The sequence below is a fragment of the Zootoca vivipara genome, chromosome 3 (genome assembly GCF_965207765.1).
Source record: "Zootoca vivipara chromosome 3, rZooViv2.hap1.1, whole genome shotgun sequence".
NCBI lineage: Eukaryota > Metazoa > Chordata > Lepidosauria > Squamata > Lacertidae > Zootoca > Zootoca vivipara.
This window is the reverse complement of record NC_142586.1, coordinates 78,193,868-78,208,615: the sequence shown is the minus strand read 5'-3', so window position 1 is coordinate 78,208,615 and position 14,748 is coordinate 78,193,868. Positions and strand designations below refer to the sequence as shown.

At 42.5% G+C, this 14,748-nt stretch overlaps 1 protein-coding gene across 1 annotated transcript; it reads left to right on the top strand.

The window, feature by feature from the left end:
- The first annotated feature begins 283 nt into the window (after positions 1-283).
- Positions 284-14,478, top strand: QPCT (glutaminyl-peptide cyclotransferase). The gene is made up of 7 exons (XM_035108305.3): positions 284-481; positions 5,992-6,138; positions 8,828-9,109; positions 9,205-9,384; positions 10,015-10,114; positions 11,994-12,110; positions 12,521-14,478. The coding sequence occupies exons 1-7, from the start codon at positions 359-361 to the stop codon at positions 12,664-12,666; spliced, it is 1,095 nt and encodes a 364-aa protein (XP_034964196.1). The 5' UTR covers positions 284-358; the 3' UTR covers positions 12,667-14,478.
- Positions 14,479-14,748: the final 270 nt, after the last annotated feature.

Sequence of the window (14,748 nt, the reverse complement as noted above, 5' to 3'; positions counted from 1 at the left end):
CCGAGGAAATGATAGGCAAAGCTGGATTGATTGGATGTGTGAATAAAATCCCTCTCCATTTTCAGTAGGGCAGGCGGGCAGGCAGGAAGCATGTTAAGAAGCAGAAAAGGTGCCTAATTAATGAGAGCAGATGCAAAGGTAGAGGCTGCCGGGTGAATCACATGCAGCCGCGCACATTTCATGCCTGCTCTCCCAGCTGAAAGGCTGCCCTGATCTCCCAGCTCTGCCCCCTTTCCCTCCTCCTCCAGCCTAGTACTTCAGAGCTGCTTCTTGTCTGCGCAGAGAGATCCTCCTCAGCGAGAGAACTGGCAGCCTCGGGTGTTGCCACATAAACAGGAGAAGCCGCTTCCGAAGAGGCATGGCTGGGGGAGCCAGAGGCAGCCAGGCTGCAGCATCCTTATGCCTGGCCTGGACCCTCTCCCTGGCTCTGGCCTCTTTCCCTCAGCTCGTGAGCGGACGAGTGGACTGGACCCAGGAAAAGGTATGTCAGTGGTCTGTCTGTCTCTCTCTGGTGGCTTTTTGTAATTTTGCTTCTGTGGGGAGGGCTACGTGTAGCATGTGGAGGGAGGGAATGACAGGGATGAAGGGATTTGGCGTGGGCAAAGGTCACAGGCCTCTCAGTCACCACGGCTTTGCAGGATTTAAAATAGTTTATCAGGCATCAGATTTTTCCACCCTTACTGGCAAATCACTGGTGCCAAGGTGCGCCTTTAAGATGATAATATGGGTGTGTGGGAGGAATGAGCTCTCTGTGATGTTCCAGCAGTTACTGTGTGTTTTATATATCCACTTATTATATAATTGTGTATGTTTCTATATGTGGATTTGTCAGAAGGGCCTTAAGGCAGATGATCTAGTAGGGCGATTGTGTATGTTAAAAATAGGCGATCTGGCAGGGTGGTGTACAAGTAAAGGCCACCCACTCAGCCCAATCATCTTGACACAATGCAGAGCACCCCGAAAAACCAGGAGGGAAAGACAAGCAAAATGCACACTAGATACACAGGCTGAGAGTGAATCATAGTGAATCGAAAGAGGGCATGGTCTGAAGGCACAGGATGTACCAGCCTTTCTAAAGCAGTTCTGGGTCTGATTGGTGCCTGGATGGCACGCTCGCTTACGTGTGTGTGTGTGTGTGTGTGTGTGTGGAGTTCCATGATGGAAGAAAAGCAGGGTACAAATCCACTAAGTAAAAGGACAAACTACAACTAGAATATCCTACAATGCACATACAGTACAACAGTCGAATTCTGCATACACTCAGAAGTTCCAATGAGTACAGCTGGAGTTAATCCTAAACCAGAATGGTGCTAACCTTAGAGCACACACTTGGTATATGCTGGTACCCCAGGAATCTCAAATTAAGCTTCTCAAAATCTGCTCAGAAACTAAAATGGTGGCTAACTTTGTAACTAGATTGGAGCTATAAACTTAGGTCAGGCATCCCCAAACTTCAGCCCTCCAGATGTTTTAGACTACAATTCCCATCTTACCCGACCACTGGTCCTGTTAGCTAGGGATCATGGGAGTTGTAGGCCAGAACATCTGGAGGGCCACAGTTTGGGGATGCCTGACTTAGGTTATATGGTTGTAACCATATATGGATCTGATTATATGGATCTGATTACCATTTTATATATATCAAGGTGCTTGCTGATGGAGACAGACACTTAAAGGACAATCCTATTTATTGAGTTTAATTAAGCTTTCTCCTACTGAGTTAAACCACAGAGTCTAGGGCTTGCTGATCAGAAGGTCGGCGGTTTGGATCCCTGCAACGCGGTGAGCTCCTGTTGTTCGGTCCCAGCTCCTGCCCACCTATTAGTTCGAAAGCACATCAAAGCGCAAGTAGATAAATGGGGACCGCTCCGGTTTGCCAGAAGCAGCTTTATCATGCTGGCCACATGACTCAGAAGCTGTCTGCGGACAAATGCCGGCTCCCTCAGCCTATAGAACGAGATGAGCGCCGCAACCCCAGAGTCGGGCACGACTAGACCTGATGATGGTCAGGGGCCCCTTTACCTTTACCTACTGAGTTTAAGTAAGCTTTCTCCAAAGTAAGTGGGTATAGCAACTTTCTTGGCCCCAGAGGGACATTGTCAAATCTAAAGAAATGGTTATGGGCACCATACAATAATACCCATTTCACTGAATAAAAAACTGGGCGTGTTCAGAACCCCTCTCTGCAAATCAGCACCTACTCACCCCAAAACAAACAGACCAAAGAAAGCAGGACACCCCCCCCCCAAAGACAGGCAGCCCTCCCCTACCAACAAAAAGAAACAAACCCTACAATTAAAAAAGAGAGGGCAGTGAGGTGTTGGGTATGCCCTGCTACTCCAAGGCACATAAGATTTCAACCTTATTTAACAATGCACACTTCTTTTCCCCTATGATAACCATTCTGAACCGAACTGGACAAGACTCTCATAAGATAGTGTGCTGCTGTTAAGTGTGGTTATGGTTGTAGAAGGTTTGGCTCAGCCACCGATACAAGTGCAAAGCTGAACAATCAACCTGCACTGCATTGTGCTTTGGGGCGGGTCTCTGTGTGGCCAAAAAGCATAAGTTTAGGAAGCATGTTTTGAAACTTCATGCAAGCTTGCTCATGAATGCTAACTTCAGACACTTATGTGCTATCCTACTGTATTAATAATGCATTGCATTACATTCAATAATGCTACATGTTTACTGCCTGGTTAGCACTCTTTACGCTGGCATAAAGTAAATGCAAATTAGTCCCTTAGACCCTGAGATACCAGGCCTCCTGGGTTCAATTCAATTCATTTTGAAGGCACTGGGGAAATGTGGGTTATTTTTAACCGCAGTAGACTATACGCTTAATACTAGTGTGTCACAGAAAGCGTCTTTAAGCCGTGCATTTTTAAGGACAAGCAATTATTTACTCCTTCCCTTGCTGCTTTTGTCGCAGGTTTGATGCAATCTAGGACAGTGATGGGGAACCTGTGGTTTCCCAGATACTGTTGGACCCCAACCTGCATCAGCCCCACCTAGCATAACCAAGGAAATTGTAGTGTGGAGGATCATAGGGTCCCCATCCCAGATTCCAGGCTATGGCAAGCAAGGTTGCATCTGTAAGTTCCTTATTGCAAGATCATATGCCAAGCCTAAATAAGGATTTCCCCCCTGTTCACAAGAGAGTTCCTAATGCTGTACTTTTGTAATATCTTCGTTCTGAAGTCTGTGGTTATTGCGGCCAACATTAAGCGCTGTCTAGTTTTCTGCTGCTTCTGATCTAATGGGTCATCCATTTTAAGAGAACATATGATTTCCTAGTTTCAGGTAGGTAGCCGTGTTGATCTGAGTCGAAACAAAATAAAAAAATTCCTTCAGTAGCACCTTCAAGACCATACCAAAATAAAAACTTAGTTGGTCTTTAAGGTGCTAATGAAGGATTTTTAAAATATGATTTCCTGACATCAATGTCTCTTATAAAATAACGGCTCTGTCTGTGTGCATATGTTGTTAAAGCACATACAATGGGGCCACAGATGCAGTCCAGGATTTATGCCAAAGTAGGCAGAAAAATAACTGGGCAGAATTAATCCACTTAAGGGCAAATAAACTTGGCATTTCAGTTGCTGCTGTTGTTTTAACTGACTGCTGCTCACCCATGTGTCAGCTCAAAATCCAGTGGCACCTCCTTTTCCCTTTCTGCAGCTGCATACCCACTATATCTTTGAAGCACATTTGAAACCCGTCCTACCACAGATTGCTGTGACTCCTATATTTCCCGCTGCATAATACACTTCCATTTGCACAGCTGTTGCACTGGATGCACAACCAGTATTTTCACACAACAGCCTTTGCACTGGTGGTCAGAGAACCCAGGCTATATATCACAGCCTGGTTCTTTGGGGTCTTCCAGGTTACCTGTATATTGAGCACTCATCCTAATTTGTTTGTGAGGAGGCTAGACAATGTTGCACACTTTCCAGTGTGTCTTCCCATCGCTTTCCTTATCACAAAAGTCTGATATTTTGGGGTACTGCATTTATTTCAGAAAGCATCCCAAGCAACTCTAACTGTATGTGATTGAATCCTGCTTCAAAATGGTAGTCATCTGGAAATGCCCTTGTTTTCTACTGATGCTCCTTTTGGTTTCTTTTTTAAATAAACCCGTAAAGAAAGTCATGCATATCACAATGTGAATCATTTATTTCTTTAAAATTTTTTTGGGGGGGTGGGGGTGGGGAGAAGATGTACATATACACCCCCCCTGCCTTTCTACTCAAAAAAGGAGACTCAGCTCAGCTTACAACCTGAAATAATAGGGACGGGAGAGATCTTACAACTTTTCCTTTAATCAGTGATCAGACCTAGCAATTCCATTTCTCCATTTCTCTTTCATGCTTCCAAAGAAAATGTATTCTTCTGCATTAGCATGATTACAGCATTACTGTATTTTGTCTTATAATGGCAGACACTGGCTACAGTAAATGTTTGTTTGGTCCTGCCAGGAAGATTGCCGCCGTATGTGTCTTTTATTGATTTTCATACTAAGTGTGCTCATTTCTCCCCGCTAACTTCATTCTAATCTCACTGTGGTTCAAAGAGCCCTGTTGGCTAAGATGGATAATGCTTTCCCACTACTCATACTTCAAGAAAGCTATAATTTAAGAATCACAGTAAACTGAGCATGCTAAAAATTAAGAAAACAAGAAGATTAAAATTTGCAAAGACCCTCTCTGTTTAGCTTCAAGACTTCTCTTCCAAACTATTTGCATATTTTCATACCTTTCAAATTATACTGTTATGAGTTTGGGTTCTAGAGTTTGTGGGTGCAAGGAACCCATAATTCCTGGATTTAGTAAGTGTTAGAATTTAATCAACACTTGGAGTCTTAAAATGGGCTACTAGATGCTAGATTTATCATGTTAAAATACAGGTCAAACCAGCTTCCCGTGTCAGGGGAAGATGGACCATTAAAAGAGGACAAAAGGAGGACTAATACTAGAATTGTATGTGTAGGACTACTTTTGTGGGCCTTTCCCATCTAGTTATCATCATCATCTCACCCAGCAGGGTAGTAATTGGGTTTGATATTCACATACTAACTAACAGCTGCCGTGTGGATCCTTGCCATGAAAAGGCAATTTCTACATGGCTATGGTGGGTGAAGGCAGACTGCATGTGGGCTGTGTACATACCTTACATTTAGAGCGCATGACTCCCCCCCCCCCAAAGAATCATGGGAATTGTAGTTTAAGGGTACTGAGAATTGTAACTGTAGGGTAAACTACAGTTCCAATTATTCTTGGGGTTGGGGGATTTTAAATGTATCATCTGTACATTTATGCTTTAAATGTATGGTCTGTATATGGCCTTTGATTGATTTGCATGCAGCATTGTAGCCTCCCCCCACCCCAGTGTTTATATACAGTTGCATGATCTGTCTGAGATGACTATCCCAAATTCCAGTTGGATCCATATTTTGCTGTCCACAGATGGCGTATGATCCGGTGAGAGATGCTGCTTGCAGATGGGAGAATAACTTTTATGTTTCCCCCGTAACTCTGGAACCTCCCACCAGCCCTGGAATGACACCCCCAAACTCAGCCCTCCAGCTGTTTTGGACTACAATTCCCATCATCCCTGACCACTGGTCCTGTTAGCTAGGGATGATGGGAGTTGTAGTCCCAAAACAGCTGGAGGGCTGAGTTTGGGGATCCCCAACCCTCCTCTCTATTGTTGGGAGCAAAGTCTGGATGCAACCATTATATGCAGCAGCTATTATGCTGATATGTTTCTATATTTCTCTCTTTCTGGGGGTGGGGACACATGCGTATCCATACTTCCATTGTTTGGCACTTTGGATGATTATTTTAACAGAAAACTGATAATGGGTATTTTTAAATAATACTTCCTACACTATTGTCATATACAAAAACACTATAGCAAAATTCATCCAGTCATTCATTATGATTATTTATTATGTTAAAATAATCTTGCCTCCAATTCCTTCCTTAGTACTCCCACCGTCCAACAATTTTAAATGCAACTAGCATCCAACAAGTTGCTGCTCACACAGATATCAACCGAATGTGGCAAAATGATTTGCACCCGATACTGATTGAGCGATATCCAGGATCACCTGGCAGTTATGCTGTGCGTCAGGTGAGTCTGACAAGCTGAATGTGCAGTCCACACTAATGTCTGCAATACAGTAATCCTTCTCTTTCTGTTTCCAGGATACCTCTAACCTTCTACCAGTTCTAGGCATGCTGGTTTTCGGTAAATTACTCACACAATGGTCTATTATAACAACCCAATAGATTGTAGGTCACATTTCGCCATAAGAATCTCTGCATTCACAGCAGTGGCTTGGCCCTCCCAACTCTGTAGAACACAAGAGCCCTGCTGGTACAAGCCAATAGCCCTGTTGCCCAACATCCTGTTCTCACAGTGGCCAACCAGATGTCCTTGGGAAGCTCACAAGAGGGCAACAGCACACTCCCTACTTGTGATTTCTAGCAACTGGGATGCAGAGGCATACTGCCTCTGGCAGTAGAAATAGAACATAGCCACCATAGCAAGAAGCCACTTCCAACTACAGTGGTATCTCGGGTTACAAACACTTCAGGTTACAAACTCCTCTAACCCAGAAATAGTACCTCAGGTTAAGAACTTTGCTTCAGGATGAGAACAGAAATCGTGCTCCAGCAGCATGGCGGCAGCAGGAGGCCCCATTAGCTAAAGTGGTGCTTCAGGTTAAGAACAGTTTCAGGTTAAGAACGGACCTCCAGAACGAATTAAGTTCTTAACCCGAGGTAGCACTGTATTGTATTGCTTTGTTGTTTTTGTTTTCATTACTTATTTGTGCTTTTATCTTGTGAACCGCCCTGAGATCTTTTGATGAAGGGTGGTATATAAATATAATAAATATCTCTGATCTAGCACCAGTAATGTAATATAATATCACATTCTCATATAATGGACCAGATTCCTCAGTTGCAAAGAAATGAAATGAAATAGCTACACTGCATATTGGAAATATCAAAAATATTTTCAGTCAAAGTAGAACTTTGAGGGAAGTTGCACGAAGTGAACACAGAATGTGTAACAGCTGAGCATTTATCCCTTGGAAAGGCCCTCAAACAGCTGTGAGCCATCTTGGTGCAGTTGCAACCTGAAGACAGGTGAGTTTAATGATCTGCAGTTGATGAGGGGGAGGCGGGTAGCCAGTTTCAAAGAGTATCTATTGCATTTAGTGCTGTCGTTTCCTTGGAGATTTACTGGCAGACAGCCCAAACAAAGAGAAAACAGTGACATCTCTGGAACAGCAATCATTGGGCATGTACAGACAAGAATTTGTACTGCTAGGGGAGAAGAACAATATCAAAGTAAAAACTTCCTAGAAAGAATATTAAATTATGCAAATGAAAATGGAAATTGGGTTTACCAGAATGTCTCCTTTAGGTATGGATTTCCAATGTCAAATAGCAGGTTACTGCTGGTCCATCTTATTTAATTATTGTTTCTCATACTGCTTATCATAAGCACTGAATCCAGGATTTCCTGTTCATTGGCTTGATTTCATGGAAGTGACAGTGTATAATATCCTTCTGAATCAAGAGCTATCCTTTAGTCACATCTCTCTTCATTTGTACAGCATGATTCTTATGCATATGTATCAAAGTGTTATATAAGATGCCCTGTTAAACCTTTATTCCAATAACATGAAATGTGCCGCAGGGACCATTTCTAAAGCAGATGAGACGTGTTGCTAAGGAAACATCAATGAGGGGCAATTAAATGTCATTAACTGACAGCAGCTAGGCTCCAAAACCTGGTTGCCTTCTGGGACAGCACAGGCTGTAGTCAGCATTAGGAGAGGAAAGGGAGGCAAGCAAACCAACTGCTTCTTAACTTCGCTGCTGACACCAAGTGGATACCAAGGTTTATCTCTGGCTGCCTCTACTCAACAACCCTTTAATCTTCTGGACTTTAACTGGCTCAAACAATTACAATTCAATTCCAGTTCATTACCCACCCTTCACCCCAAGGTCCCAGGGTGCATTACAACAATCAAAAAGAAAAATGTTAAGAACACTTAGAACAACTTACCACCTCTACTCCCAATAATGGGTAGGGTGGTACAGTCAGAGTAGGCACATTGGCATCCATGGGACAAATTTAACATTGTGCTCTTCTGATTTCTGCTTGCCGGGCAAGAGGATCCTCTTCGCCTCCCACTGTGTTCTAGATGCTCTCTTGATTCTCCAGAGCAAATTTGGGAATGCCAGCTTAGTTGAATCTGGCCTTCTAGACTTAAGCCCCTTGGTTTCCACAGTTCTACTCTGCATACGGCTAACAATGTGGGTGGCGCTGTGGTCTAAACCACTGAGCCTCTTGCGCTTGCTGATCAGAAGGTCGGCGGTTCAAATCCTGACGACGGAGTGAGCTCATGTTGCTGTCCCAGCTTCTGCCAACCTAACAGTTCGAAAGTACGCCAGTGCAAGCAGATACATAGGTACCACTGTGGCGGGAAGGTAAACGACATTTCCATGCGCTCTGGCTTCTGTCATGGTGTTCCATTACGCCAGAAGTGGTTTAGTCATGCTGGCTACATGACTCGGAAAGCTGTCTGTGGACAAACGCCGGCTCCCTTGGCCTGAAAGCGAGATGTGCGCTGCAACCCCATAGTCGCCTTTGACTGGACTTAACCACCCAGGGGTCCTTTACCTTTACCTTTAACCTTTCAGTGTTGAATTTCAGCAGATAATGGCACACCTTTCTAGGCAGTTTTTTTTAAGCAAAATAGTTTTGCTTGAAAATAAGAAACATTTGCTCCTTTGACTTTCAGCATATCAAGCATCGTCTGCAAGGACTACAGGCTGGCTGGGTAGTTGAAGAAGACACGTTTCAGAGCCATACTCCTTACGGATACCGCACCTTTTCAAACATCATCAGCACCCTCAATCCCCTTGCCAAGCGCCACTTGGTGCTTGCTTGCCATTACGATTCAAAATACTTCCCACCACAGCTGGACGGCAAAGTGTTTGTTGGAGCCACCGACTCAGCAGTGCCCTGTGCTATGATGCTAGAATTGGCACGCTCCCTGGACAAGCAGCTTCATTGTCTGAAGGTATTTGGTTCTTTTCTGCAGTTGTTTCTGCATTAACCATGAACCACAGCATGGCAACTGACCTTACATTTTGTCCTCTGTCCCTCATCCCACAGAAGGCCGTCTCAAACGGCAAGTCAGATCTCTCCCTGCAGCTCATTTTCTTTGACGGCGAAGAAGCTTTCGTCCGATGGTCCCCTTCAGATTCTCTATATGGCTCTCGGCACTTGGCCCAGAAAATGGCAACGACTCCACACCCTCCAGGCGCCACACATACAACTCAGATTCAGGGCATTGTAAGTGAGAACTTTATGGAGGGAGAAGGGGGGTCAAGGCACATAATCCAGCCAAAATTAAGCACTCCGCAGTCTTGTTGATTTTTAAAAAGGGAGGCAATTTAGCATGTAACTTACTCTCTCACTGGAATTGTGGAAGAAATCATCTCCGTTTCAAATAGGAGCATGCAGCCATTGGGTCATGTATGAACCACTGTCCACAGTGAATGTTCAACCATGTGAATGCCTGTGTCACAAAATGTCTCTGGGGGCTTATCCACACATACTATTTGCCTTGCTTTTTCCAGGCATAGGCCCATATTTTAAAGCTCATTGTCTCAGCACTACTACTTTTTTGCCCCAGAACTTCCCCGCAAAAACCAGCTCTAAGTGCAACAAATGGCAATTCGGGTTTTCCAAAGATTGCAGTTTGCTCCAATTCTGCTCTAAAGAGCGGGTTTTTTGCAGGGAAAGCTCTGGAGCAAAAAGAAAAAAAGCTTTAAAGTGTGGGTTGGGTCTGGAAAACAGGAAAGGTACATGTGAATAACCCTTGGGTCTGTCAACACTCCAATTTGGGGCAGTCAGTACAACATATTTAAAGGGTTCGGTGAGTACATTTAAAAGGCCTATTTCTTTATTGATTTCTCATAGGATCTTTTTGTGCTACTGGATTTAATCGGTGCTCGGAACCCAACATTCCCCCTTTACTTTCTGAACACAGCCCGGTGGCTGGGGAGACTTGAAGCGATCGGTAAGATTAGATTATGCAAAACATAATAACTTAAAATGGTTGACATAACAGGAACTCTAAGCTCTTCTAGTTTCATGTGTGTAGGAGTTAAATTCTGGCTGTAAATTACTCTCCAAATTTTACAGCTCTGCATATGGCAATTGTTTTTTGCCTTTGGGTGAATAATTTCTGACTCTAGTACTCACATATCATATTATAACTCGTCTCACATTTTATTTATTAAAATATTCATAAGCCTCACAGGGTCAAATCATTTAAAATCAATGAATTAATTCATAAAAAAACAAAGCAGCTGAAACAAAAACAACTGAAACAATAATCAACCGCCTACAGCTGATTCACAGCAGTTCATTTTTCATAAATGTCTGAGACAATAGCCAGGTTCTTCCTTTCTTTTTCAAGCTTCCAGACCCAACTCTGTAAAATAAAAATCTATGCTGATATTACCCAAACAGTGAATTGCTAGATTGGGCTGCTAGTTGGCCAGCATTATTTAGCAGTACAGTTGTATCTTGGAAGTTGAATGGAATCTGTTCCGGAAGTCTGTTCAACTTCAAAACGTCTGTTCAAAACGTTCAGAAACCAAAGCGCAGCTTCTGATTGGCTGCAGGAAGCTCCTGCAGCCAATTGGAAGCCGCGTAGGATGTTCAGCTTCCCAAAATTTTGCCTGCATAGATTTGCTGGAACACTCACTTCTGGGTTTGCGGCATTCAGAAGTAAAAATATTCGAGAACTAAGCTGTTCAAAAACCAAGGTACGACTGTACTTCATATGAGAAGCCCAAACTGGTTTGTTTTCAACCCGAGATGTCATAAATCAGGGATGGGGCATCATTGGCCTACAAGTCCCTTTAGCACCAGGATGTGGGAAGTTGAGAATCCACCAACATCTGGAGGGCCACAGATAGTAAATGTTGGGATGGGTTTTAATAGGTAGAAGAGGTTATATTCATTGCAATTTATTCCTCCAGGTGCCCTCATGTCTGGGTTGAACAGAGTTTCAAAATCCCACCCTTGGTAGCAAAATTAATAGGAATTATGCTGTAAAAGCTTGTTTTGAGCAAATCCAACTATGAAGTAAGTTGGCTTTCCCCTTTTTAACCCGATTAAGAATCAGGCAACAACTGGTAAAGTAAGTTTAAAAGTAAGATTTACTTACTTTATCATTATGCATTGGATCACAACAAAGGCAGCAGCAAATCTATGCAGGCAAAATATTTACAGTATAAGCAGCTTCAGGCATGTGCCTGGAGCTGGAGCAAGTGCAGACATGTCTGCATCCAACACTGGTCAAAGGAAAGAGGAACAGGAAGTATTTTATATTCCTTCCTCTCCAGTAAAAGGAGTGGAAATGACATCACACAGAGCACTCTCTACGACTTGTATTTCTTTGGTCTGCCTATCAACAATACAGTTAGCGCCTTTTCATGCTAACTAGCAAGAATATGCATTTGTTTGGCTGCTTTGTTGTTTAGTCATGTCCGACTCTTCGTGACCCCATGGACCAGAGCTTGCCAGGCACTCCAACCTTCCACTGCCTCCCGCAGTTCGGTCAAACTCATGTTAGTAGCTTTGTTTGGCTGCTAATCCCCCACAATACATGGGCTGCATCATTCACAAGGCCATTGTACTGTGTGAAATTGTGTGTGCAGGGGGAATTACTCATTTGTGCATCAAAGTTTGTCTTCCCTATCCTTCGAGCCCCACTTGTTAGATTACACCCCCATCATTTCTAGCTAGGGTCTGGGGACCTTGGGTTAGGGAAGGATGGTCAAAATGTTTAAAACATTTCAGACTTAGGGCCTTGGCTTTTTAACAAAATAGTGCCATACTCAGTTTAAACTTTTTTTTAATATTTTTTTTTAAAAAAAACCCTGCAGAACAAAACCTCATTGCTTTGGGTTTGCTAAACGATTACTCTCCTGAAAGGCCCTATTTCCGGCCTGACTTACGAAGACATCCAGTAGAGGATGACCACGTTCCATTTTTAAGAAGAGGTATGACAACTTTTTATACATTATACTTTTGGCAGCAGAGTCTGAAAGATGAGAACTTGGGGCAATGGCAGAAGGGATATAAGGCAGGCCCTTATACATACAGTACCTGTATTAACTTTAAAATATAAACCTGTTCAGCATTAACTAATGATGTGATATTATTGCATTTTCTGTAGGGCTTGAAAGGTGGAAATAATTTTTTTAAAAGTTATTATTTATATGGTTGCTTTTCTAATTTCTTTACCCTCTTACTAGTAAGCTCTGGAATTATTTCTTATTTAATACTCACTAAAGAAATATCACTGGACTAGAATGCAACACCATAGTGCTATTGTGTTTATATAACCAAGTAAAGTACATGCCTAGAAGTCCAGTAATCTCCAGAATCATCTTTGTTCTCTTCCCTCCAGGGGTTCCAATCCTACACCTGATTCCAGCTCCTTTCCCTAGAGTGTGGCACACCATGGAAGACAATGAAGAAAATCTTGACAAGCCAACCACTGACAACCTCAACAAGATTCTACAAGTGTTTGTGCTGGAATATCTCAATCTGTGATGGCACACTGTTGGCTCCCACACAACTCTTGCTCTGTTTTTAAGGCTACCACTTGTTCCTCTTTAGCTGCTTCCAAAAACAGGCCTTTGGAGACTATAGGAATACAATAGTTTAGTTTCTAATCTTTACCCCCTAGAGGAAAATGGAAATAATGGCAATTCTTCAGGGTTTAATGGTACATACAACTGTGTGTAAACCAAATTCTGGCAGTGGGGAAAATAAACATTTGTACCAAACTGTGTTCAAGTAGAAGGAAAAACACCACTGTCCATCTTTCATTGAAGAAGAAATAAATGAAAAGGCTTAGTTTCATTATGCTACACAATGTTATTCAGTACAGTATTTCATGATTTCAGCTGCAGCAACATTCCAAAAAATTAAGTGCTATTTCTTTTAACATCAAGTGATAATAATTTAGTGCATACTTGGTATGCAGTTAAATGTGAATAGAAGATAGGTGATGAGAGGAATCCACCCTTGTAGCTTATTTCTTCTAATATCCTTCTGTCCAGATGAATCTCATGAAGTGGTCCACTGTATGAGGTTCCAAAATAAATGTTCATTTACTGTGCCATAACTTGTAGTCTAACTGGGTAAAAGGAGTCCCTATACATGGATTACCATTTTGTACAAGGTGGGAGGGGGATAAGGGTCTCTTTTAAATCATAATGTTACCACACAATGCCCTGATTGCATAGCCCTATGATCATTTATCAAGTGAAGAGTCATCGAATCTTACTGTGTTATCTCTACAGGCAATTATTCAACAGTGGAATTCAAGCTTAGAGGCGAATCATAGATGAAGCAACTGCTTGATGCCTAACTAAATTCCACTGAATATATCAAGTCACTCTGATATTGAATGTAACACGTTTTCAGGCTGCATTTTTAGATCCTTAAAAAAAACCAACAACAACACAATGCACATCAGTGGTAGTATCTTGCAGATTTCATTGTACAGTTCAATCTCAGAACCCTGCTTTAATTGTACCGGAATGGTTTTGCCACTACAGCCAAAACATTGTCCTGTGACGGGCTTGGTCAAATCCCAGTTCCTGTCCCTCTTCCCTGTACATGAACACACAGAACATTTCCACCACTAAGATTCACTGCCTCCTTCCACTTTGCTTATTCCCCACCACCTCCCTTCAGAGTTTGGGCCTGTGTTGGAACATAATGCTGCAACTTGTGAGCTTTGTTGCTATGCCAGGATGTCTGCAAATACATTTGAGCTCCAATACCTCAATTACACAAGCATGGTCTGTAGAATTATATCCTTCCAAATAGTTGTAACTATGGGCTTTAGTATATGGTAGTATGGGCATTTATTGCTTACACGTGTATCCCTCAAAGGAGAACAAGGGAGACACTATCCTCACAACAAACTGGTAAGATAGGTTAAGTCAAGAGACAATGACTGGACCAAGGTCACCCAGGGAGCTTTACAGCTGAGTGTTGAGTTTAACTCTAGTATCACGTCACAATCCAACACTCTATAACCATTATCTTTCATTATATCCCAAAATTGGGAATGCATTTGTTAGAAAGAATGTTTAAACCTTCAACCATGCAGGATTAACAGCATTACCTTATGGCTGTTGGTAAATTTTCCACTTTGGATAGGTGATCTAACATTTACACTACCAAGTTATTCTGAAATAAAAGTCCTAAGTCTGATTTGTATCTAATTCTTGAATATGTAATGACCTGGATGTAGTCTTTAAAAACAGAGCACCATTCATTGTGTTTATATTTGGATAAGCAAGTGTCTTATATATTGGCACTGTATAATAAAATAAACACTTAAGTCTGTTGGAGCCTATTTTCTCCCTCACGTTTAGTTCTCCAGAGTTATGTTGGTTTGAAGGACCAAGATATACAAAATGGGTAAGAGAATTGATTTCACTGGGCAACTTCTATGGCTTAGCAGAATACAAACAGCCCAAAGGAATGTTTGGAATCTATACCAAAGGGAGTTCCACTCATACAACACAACTTCCATTTCCTCTCCTCCCCCCAGAACCCAACACCCCCAAATCTGCTCCAGAGGGACCCTTATCCCTTTGCAGCTGATCTTGAGGC

Bases quoted from the DNA above. Each gene is read 5' to 3' on its own strand.
- QPCT (XM_035108305.3), top strand. From the start codon at position 359: ATGGCTGGGGGAGCCAGAGGCAGCCAGGCTGCAGCATCCTTATGCCTG. The intron at 10,115-11,993 runs GTAAGATTAGAT...AAAACCCTGCAG, and splicing joins GGGGAGACTTGAAGCGATCG to AACAAAACCTCATTGCTTTG. The intron at 12,111-12,520 runs GTATGACAACTT...TCTTCCCTCCAG, and splicing joins CGTTCCATTTTTAAGAAGAG to GGGTTCCAATCCTACACCTG.